This window comes from Malurus melanocephalus, unplaced genomic scaffold (assembly GCF_030028575.1).
Source record: "Malurus melanocephalus ecotype Western Australia unplaced genomic scaffold, MMel_1.1 scaffold_319, whole genome shotgun sequence".
NCBI lineage: Eukaryota > Metazoa > Chordata > Aves > Passeriformes > Maluridae > Malurus > Malurus melanocephalus.
Window position 1 is genome coordinate 625,034 of NW_026623551.1, and position 9,343 is coordinate 634,376.

General features: G+C 57.5%; 1 protein-coding gene across 1 annotated transcript in view; it reads left to right on the forward strand.

Annotated features, from left to right (window-relative positions):
• Nucleotides 1–3,467, forward strand: part of GALNT17 (polypeptide N-acetylgalactosaminyltransferase 17) — a 176,275-nt gene extending 172,808 nt beyond the window's left edge. The window contains exons 10-11 of the mRNA XM_057377611.1: nucleotides 51–218; nucleotides 722–3,467. Coding sequence (XP_057233594.1) covers nucleotides 51–218; nucleotides 722–850 — 297 coding nt within the window. The 3' untranslated portion in view covers nucleotides 851–3,467. The remainder of the gene's footprint in view (nucleotides 1–50; nucleotides 219–721) is intronic.
• Nucleotides 3,468–9,343: the final 5,876 nt, after the last annotated feature.

Here is a 9,343-nt window from a genome sequence, read left to right on the forward strand (position 1 = left end):
TGAAATCCTGAGGCATCACTGGTGTCCCTGCTGTCCCCTGTCCCCTGTAGCTGGCTCGATACACCAGGGAGGGCTTCCTGCACCTGGGGGCACTGGGCACCACCACGCTGCTGCCGGACACGCGCTGCCTGCTGGACACCGGCAAGAGCCGCTTCCCGCAGCTCCTGGACTGCGACAAGGTCAAGAGCAGCCTCCACAAGCGCTGGAATTTCATCCAGGTGGGTCCCAGGGCTGCTGCTCTGCTCCCCAAACCGGGGCTGGGACACAGCGAATGGGGCGGGGTGGGACCAAAGGGAAATGGTGCCGAGGAACAGCAAATTCCTAGGGCTGAGGGAGGAGCTTGAGAAAGATCAGGGCATCATTTTGGGATCATTTCTAATCAGAGTTTGCCTGTCTGATACCAGCAAGGTGAAGCTGCTGGATGTCACTTGCCCTGCCAATGACTTCCACATTTCCCTCAATTCTTGTCGATAAAGAGTGAAATTCATTAAAACGCTTTGTCCCAAAGCAAAATGCAAATAATGCTCTTTGTACAGGAGRGTGTCCCTTTGGTGCTGTCAGGGACAATGGGTGCTCATTCCTTCCACACCATTCATTTGAGCAATTCCTTTATCGTTGGAATTGCATTCCCACCYTGCTGGGTGCATCTTCCCACACCGTGCTCCCCAAACAATGAATGTGTTAATTTTTGACACGTTTCCCCCAAATCCTGTGCCTGCAGAAYGGAGCCATCCTGAACAAGGGCACGGGCCGGTGCCTGGAGGTGGAGAACAGGGGCCTGGCTGGCATCGACCTGATCCTGCGCAGCTGCACGGGCCAGAGGTGGACAATTAAAAACTTCATCAAATAGAGGCCGCAGGAGTCCGGGCAGTGTGAGCTGAGCCACGGGGCTGATCCCATGGGACTCCTTTGGAGAGGATGGAATTTCARCCAGAGCTTTATTGGTGTTCCTGGGAGAGGACATGGGCGAGACGGGCRCTGGTGGCTTTGTTTGAGTCATTCCTGAGTCTCCCCAGCTGTGTGCAGCTGGCTCAGAACTGCTGTTCCCTCTGGTCTGCACTCCAAGGGTGCCACTGATCCCTGCTGGAACCGCTGGAATGGGCTGGGGCAGCCTGTGAGCAATTCCTGATGGGGAATTCCTGCTGTGAGCTGGGGGCAGTTTCCTGGTGGAGAATTCCTGCTGGGAGCATTTTTTTTGTGGTGAATTCCTGCTGTCCCAGCCGTCTCCAGGCTCTCCCAGAGGTCTGGGGAGGTTTGCACCATGGACACACCTGCCTGGCAAGTGAGGACACGGAGGTGACTGTGAGAGGAAAGTGTTCCCAAGCCCCACAGCAGCCGGGTTTGGAGGATGTGGTGCTTGGCTGGGTCCTCTCTCTCTTTCCCTTTTCCTGCCCCAGCATCCAGCAGCCCCCTTCCCTGGGTTTTGGAGAAGCAAACACCCCCCAGTAGCTCCCAGGGCTCTTTCCAACCCTTAATCACAGATGTCAGCAAACAAACTGCGGTGAAATCAAACCCCCGATGTCCCCTTGTCCCCTCTCCATCCCCCCCACGCTGCTGTTGGCCAAGGCAGCCCCTCCCTCCATGGAGACCCCAAAGAATGGGGATGATCTGGGGTGTCTGCCCTTCTGGGGAACAGCAGGAACGTGGCTTTGTGGGGCTGTTCTCCTCCTGRGCCCTGTCCTGCCTGCTCAGTCCTGGCCAAGGTCCTCCCCAAAAAGTCCCTGCTGACCTCGTGGGCTGTGGGAGGGACGGGAGGGAGGCCAGGACACCAAGAAATGGCAGCTTGGCTGAAATGCTTGGCCCTGACGTCCCCTCAGGCTGGTAACTCTTGGWGGGATCTCACCTGGTTCATTCGGTGACCTTGGAGAGCCGCCAGGAAAGGGGAMCGGGATCCTGCAGGATCCGTGCCTGGATGGCCACGGGCTCAGCCCAGCGGGGAGGAGCAGCCAGCCCAGCCCATGTCCTGTCCCTGTCCCAGGATGATCCCCTCGGTGGCTGCCCCTGGCCAGGGCGCATTGGAGCGGGTTAATCGCTGACTGGATGTGTAAATACGCTCCCCGGGCCGGGCTGGGTGTGCTCAGAGCCCTTCCCTGCACAGCACTCACTCCTGTCTTCCATTGCCGTCAGGATGGAGCTCTCTGGGTGCTGAGCTGGCACTCCCAGCGCCTCGCAGCGGCTCTGGAACTGAGCTTTTCCTAATTTATTGACCACAGGTAGATCCGTCCCACCGTTCTTTCCGCAGCCACCAGCGCCACCCCGATGGGGCTGATGGTTCATTTAGGCTTTCCCAGGTTCCCTCCCCCACCGGGGCTGTCTCTGGTTTCCTCCCTCCCGCCTCCCCGAATGAAGTGAAATCTCCTCGTTGTCCTGACTCTCAGCCTAGAGGGTCAATGTAGAATTTTGCTCTTTTTCGCTGTTGCATCATCTCTCGTGTAATAAATTTGAGCACTTCCAACCCCKACCTGGCCCCACGTCTGTGGATGCTCCCCGAGCCTCTGCTGCTGCCGCCCTCCAAGAGAAGCAATTTCCTGGTGATTCTGAGGAGCCCTGAGGGATTTGGGATCACTCAGCTCTGGTCCCGCTGGTGCRATGCCCCCAAACTGAGCCTGTGTGGGAGGGGAGAGCCTGCCTGGGTCGGGATAAGCGATCCAACAGCCCCGGGATGTTGCCTGGGCTGTGATTCAGTCCCAGGGTGGCAGCAGATGGCTTTTGTCACATGTCCCTGTGGTGGGTGATGTCCCCAGCCCCCAGTGCCCCCCAGCAGGGCGGAATGGGCTGTGTGGCCATTCCCCGGCTCCATCCCGGCTCCGCTGAGCCCTGGGCAGGAGGGGCTGGCTCTGGGGCAGTCCCTGTCCCACCCGTGTCCCCCTGGGGTGGCTGCGTGTCCCTGGCAGAGGCGCTGGTGGCACAGGGCACCCGGGGGTGAGGATCCTGCGGGTGCTGCTGAGTTCCGGCATCCTTGGGAATGTTCAGCYTCAGAGCTGCCCTTCCCTCGAGCTCGAGAAGGAAAACCGACCCCAGGCTGTCCCCCAGGAAGGACACGGTGGGGATGAACCCCGAGCTCGAGGAGCCCCGGGTGGGGTTGGCCTCTGGTCCTGCTGCAGCTCCCGAACACTGGGAGGAGTCAGCAGGGGCAAAACCAGGCTGGCAAGTGGGAATTCCCTCTGCTGTGCTGTCCTGACAGCGGTGTGTGGCTGCGGGGTGACCCCGGGGCCGMGCCCCGATCCCGAGAGATCTGTGGGAGAGATCTGGCTCTCATTAATGCACCTCTTATCCCTGAGCATCTGTAAATTGCTTTGAGGAGTGATCTCCGAGTGATTCCGATTAAATCTCTGATTGGAGAGTCGTGCCTCTGGAGTGATTTAACAAAGATTCTCTGCTGCTGGGATAGAGGCAGCCGCTCCCCGTTACTCATTTAACAGAGGTGCTGCTGTTTTCATCAAACTCCCATTTTAAAAGGAAYGGAAATGGAGAGAGATGGAGGGGAYGGGATGGCYGCCACTGCTGCCGCTCCCAGGAGAGTGCAGGGACACCCCAGGGGCTGGAAGGAGATGGAATAAGGTCAGTGAAGGTGTGCAGCTTCCTGAACCCAGGCTGGGTGTCCCTAAATGTTCCTGAATGTCACTTGGAGCTGGGGCACTCCTTGACCCCCTCCTTTCCACTCCTGCTCTCCTGTTCACCAGGTTGGAGCTTTGTTGGCTGGGGGAAGGGGMTCTGGGGGGACCGGGTCACCCCCGGGCTGGGCACGGTAGGGACAGCAGCYAGGCCACTGTCACCAGGCAGGGTGTGGGGCCCAGGGCTCCTGGGGGGTGGCCCAGGATGGAACCGGAGCCTCGTGGAGAGATTTTTACCCCCTCAGGGCTTTCCCAAGGGAAGGGCAGTGTTGGAGAACTGCTCAATCCAAAGGGATTCAGMGCAGAGGGAATCAGGGAATGTCAGCATGGATTGGGTGGGGGGATCTTAAATCACACCCAGTGCCACCCCTACCATGGMAGGGWCACCTCCCACTGTCCCAGGCTGCTCCCAGTGTGGGTGCAATCAATCCCTGACCCCAGGAGCCGGGAACCCTCCCYGTTGGGTGCAGAGAGGTTTCCCCATCCCAACTCCTTCCCTCCAGGAAGGGCCCATCCTGCCACTGAGAGTGACCCAGCGGCCTGACAGTGTTGGAAAATACACCAGTTWMAAAATTTCTATATAACTTTAGTCCAAGATTTTGTTCRCCTTTGTCCTGGGGGAAGGTGTTGAAGTTTCTTTGCAGGGCATTGTYCYACCAGGTGASRCCTGAGGAGCTTCACAGCTCAACAGAGCRGGAGAGGGACAGGAGAGAAGGGACATCAGTGACCATCAGTGACCATGAACAGAACATCAGCTCYAAAYCTCCMCCTGGYGTGGTCGGATACACCTGGTCTGGGAAAAGAGATAAGAAYYTAATGAGCATCAGAGGAGAAGAAATCTGTATTCAGTAAAAAACCAAATCCTGAGAACTGCACAATGTTGGACCAATGAACATTKAACGAATAAAGTTCTYTGGGTTTGACTGGATAAAGTTTGGGGAAAATCTTGTAAAATCCATGTGTGATGGAATKATTTTCTCTGCACACCMGGGYTGTGYGTGGWTGAAATTATTTCTGTGGCACATCCTGGCCAGAACAACAYCCTGGKCAGAAAATAAAGTAATGCCTTGACTCTCTGACAYTGAAAATGTTGTTGGAGAGGTTTTGATTTTCCCGCAGTTTCGGTGGCAACAGGAGCTCGGCCCCGATGGAAATTCCGAGTTATTTCTCTGCGATCCGGGGGCAGGGCCGCTCTCTCCCCGCCCGGATAATTCCGCTGACCTCGCGTTGGAGCGGAGCAGCTCCCGCCGAGCGCCTTTGTTCCGCTGAGAGGGAGATAATTACAGCCCCATCAGCGGGGAAACGGCTCCAGCCGACAGCAGCCGCTCTCCTCGGGGCTTTGATGGATCTCTGCGAGCTCCCAGASACTGCAGATGAATCAGCTGCGATCTCCGCACTGCTGCGAGCCCCGGGAGCGCTGACAGCCGCGGCCGAGGCGGSACGGGATTTCCTTGAGACGCACATTCCGAAAAGACAACGGGGGGACTGTGCTGGATGTGGAGCCGGGTAGCGCCTCGGAACCCGGAATGCCGCCTGAAATCTCCTCGCAGCCCTCGCTGGTCCTCGTCAGCACCAATTTCCTTCTCCAGGGATGCGGCTGTGGCCGGCAGAGGAGGGGGATCCGCTCCTCAATCCGGCAGGAATTGTGGAAGGGCTGGAGTCGCAGGGTGAGGAGGGAAAGATACTGCTGCTTAAAATGTTCTGTAATATGTGATGCCTACGGAGTGAAGGGTCCAGAGTGCTCCAAAACCCCCTGGGAAGAGGTAACAGGTAAAACATGTTTATTACTCAAACCTCTGACCCTTAAAAACTTGGGATCAAGCAGCTGCTTTTCCTGTTTCAAGGAAGAATTTTCCCCACCCCAGAAGTGCGAAATTATGGAAATTCATCAACTCGCCCWTTTCCCTGCGATTTTGCTGTTGAACTGCACTGGGGCACATCCAGCCCAAAATGCTGCTCCTGTTCCTCGAGGGAACTCTGGAGCCCAAAACTCCTGCTCCCATTCCGTGGACGAGGGACAGAGTTTTCATGGAATTGCAGAATATCCTGGAATGATAACCTGCCCTGATTTGGGCTACAGGATGRCAGACTCTGCTGTTRAATGAGTATCTGGCCAGTTTGGAAGGGGGGAGGAACAGGTTGTTGGTGTGAATGCATGGCATCTTAATTAAAAAAGGGATGTAGCTCCGAGGAGTTCACTGATGACTTTTTACAAGGGGGAAGCACTGGCTGCTAAATTGTTAATTTCGGTGAGTTAATGATATCAGCCCATTCTGCTCATTGCAGCTCCTGGCCCTGCGCAGACACTCCAAAATTCCCACCCTGAGCATCCCTGGCAGTGACAGCTTGGGTGGCCCTGGCAGTGAAAGGTTTGGTGCCCTGGCAGTGACAGGTTTGGTGGCCTGGTGGCCCCCCGGCAGGCCGTGTCCCACCCTTCCGTGTCCACAGAGCTCAAGGGGGAACCGTGTCCTGCATGGAGCGGGAGCTGTGGGCTGGGATTTGGGATTGGGGGCTTCCTGCCCCCCTCAAAGCTCCTCACAGGGATGGGGGCACCGGGGGCTGCTAGGGAAGGGAAAGGGAAGGGAAGGGAAGGGAAGGGAAGGGAAGGGAAGGGAAGGGAAGGGAAGAGAAAGCTGCTCCCCCAGTGCCACCTTGTGCCGGAAAACCGAACAGCCCGGCGGGTTTGCGGGGCTGTCACTCGGCGATGGCCAAGTCCGGGACATCCCTGTGGGGCTGGCAAATCCCAAACGGGGCCCAAAATGGCTCTTGACAGAGGCTGTGAGATCTCCTCCTGGAGCAGCTCCCGCGGAGAGTGAGGCTGTGGGAGATGTGACCGGGCAGGGAGGGCCCAAAGGTGTGTCAGAAATGTTTTATATTGATATAAAAATGCTCCTGTGGGCAGAGGCTGTGCCCAGCACCCTCAGGTTGCATATCCTCCACCCGGGCCAGGGCCTCCCCTCCCTCCCAGGGACAATTCCTTCTCAATATCCCAGCGGAATCTCTGCTCTTTCTCTTTAAATTTGCTCCCCTTTGTCCTGTTGGTGTCTGACAGAGTAAAAAGTCCCTTTCCCTCTTTTTTATAAACCACTTCAGGCCCTGGAGGGCTCTGAGCTCTCCCTGGAGCCTCCCCCTCTSCAGGTGAGCACCCCCAGCTCTCCCAGCCYGGCTCCAGAGGKGCTCCAGCCCCGGAGCAGCTCCGTGCCCTCCCTGGGACTYGCTCCATCAGGTTATCAAAAAAAGGGAATTGCAGGGCAGGAGGAAAGCCTGACCTCCYGAGAACCAGGACATGAGGGACAGGGGAGGGCTGAAAGCCAGGGCTGGAAATGTCTGGGGAAAACTGGAATTTGGGGCAGCCGGAGATGGCCCCGTGCTGGGCAAGCACAAAAGGCACCAGCACTGGGAATGGTTGATTCTTGAGAAGTTCTGGCCTTTCCAACAGGGAATCCTGTGAACTTCCTAAAACTCCCCCTGAGCTCCTCGGCAAAGCCTCTTCAGAGGCAGCTCTGCACACCACGAGTGACAAAGAGGGCTCCAAACGGGGAAAGGGAGCCCAGGAGCAGGAAAAGAAGGGAAGGAATATAGATCTGCTCTTTTAAAGAACACCTGGGGCAAAAGCCTTTAAATGCCAATTCATAGTAAGGAAATCCTTGTAGATCACAGAATCCTGGAATATCCTGAGCTGGAAGGGACCCACAGGGATCATGGATCCAGCCCCAGCCCTGCCCAGACCCCCCAACAATCCCCCCTGTGCATCCCTGGCAGCGCTGTCCAAACGCTCCTGGAGCTCTGGAGCCTCGGGGCCGGGACCATTCCCTGGGGAGCCTGGGCAGTGCCAGCACCCTCTGGGGACAGAACAACCTTCCCCTGGGCAGCCCCTGCCAATCCCTTACCACCCCTTCCAGGACGAAATCCCTGCTGATGCCCAGCCTTCCCTGCTGGGTGCCTGTGGGGAGCACCTGCCTTGTTTGAGGTCTCAGTCCTGACCTCACCCACAACAATTCGGCCTCAGGCGGCAGCAGAGCTGGAGGAAAGCTGGAGCAGCCCCCTCTCACAGACAACTCAGCTCTTCCTCACTGGGATTTGTCCCTGCTGAGAAATAACTTCAATTTCCGCCTACTCCCATTAAAGATCCATCAGAGCCAGTTTGTGGGACTGGATGGTGGAAACAGCACCAGGCAGCACCAGGAATTCCAGCTGTGCACCGGGAATTCCAGCTGTGCATTGGGAATTCCAGCTGTGCAGCCTCAGGAAATCCAGCTGTGTGCAAAGAATTCCAGCTGTGAACCAGGAATTCCAGCTGTGCACTGGGAATTCCAGCTGTGCACAAGGAATTCCAGCCATGCACAAGGAATTCCAGCTGTGCTCAAGGAATTAAAGCGGTGCACCAGGAATTCCAGCTGTGCAGCAACAAGAAATTCCAGTCACGCACAGCCACAGGCACAACTCCTCCGGGGAGGGTTCTGCAGGGAAACACCATCCCAATCCCATTCCCAGGGGTTCCATGGTGACCTCCGAGGATGGCCCAGCTGCCCTGGCACCCTGCAGCCGCCAGGGCTGGAAAACCAGGAGTGACCCCTGGATCCCCGGGAATGCTGCAGGAGCTCACCGGGCACGGGTGGGGGTTCGCAGCTTTCCAAAGWGCTCCTTCTCTCCTGGTGCCTGATCCCAGAGTTTCCTTAGAGGCGCCGTTCATCCAGCCTGGACCTCTCCCGTGCCTCTCAAATAGACGAATTTTCACTTCCTACCACGAGAGGTCCCCAGGATCCCAAGGAAAAAAAAAATCCAGGCGTGAAGCTGGAAATGTCGGGGCTGAAGCTGGGGAGGAAGGGGCTCTTCCTCTCACAGGTGAGGCTCCAAAAGCATCGCTGGATGCTGGGTTTGGATCCTTGGGGTGACATTCCCGATTTTCTCAGTGGGTGTGGGGAAGCTGAGGGGCTCCCAGCACGGGCTGGGAACTCGTGCTCCAAGGGAAGAGCCCAACTGGGGCAAAGCAGGAACGGGAGGCACCGATGGAGCTGKGGGGAGGCTGCTCCTCGTGCTCGGGGTGTCTGCAGTGGCTGTGGCCAAATGTCCAAATCTCAGCTTTTCCCCTTTCCCAGCCAAGGGGACTCGTTCTGTGCCCACAGCCTGCCTGGGAGGGCAAACACATTCCTGATAAACACATTCCTGATAACACAGAATCCTGGAACGGTTTGTGTGGGAAGGGAGCCTAAAGCCCATCCAGTGCCACCCCTGCCATGGGCAGGGACACCTCCCACTGTCCCAGGCTGCTCCCAGCCCCAATGTCCAGCCTGGCCTTGGGCACTGCCAGGGATCCAGGGGCAGCCACAGCTGCTCTGGGCACCCTGTGCCAGGGCCTCCCCACCCTCCCAGGGAACAATTCCTGCCCAATATCCCATCCATCCCTGCCCTCTGGCAGTGGGAAGCCATTCCCTGTGTCCTGTCCCTCCATCCCTTGTCCCCAGTCCATCTCCAGCTCTCCTGGAGCCCCTTTAGGCCCTGGAAGGGGCTCTGAGCTCTCCCTGGAGCCTTCTCCTCTCCAGGTGAGCACCCCMAGCTCTCTCAGCCTGGCTCCAGAGCAGAGGTGCCTCCACTCCTGSAGCAGCTGCAGGGCCTCCTCKGGRTTTATTCCAGCAGATCCTCATTTTTCCTGTGCTGGAGCAGCYRTTGCTTCCTTTCCTCTMGAAGCTGAAGGCCACTAAAGAAATCTTTCCCCATCCRTCCCCAAG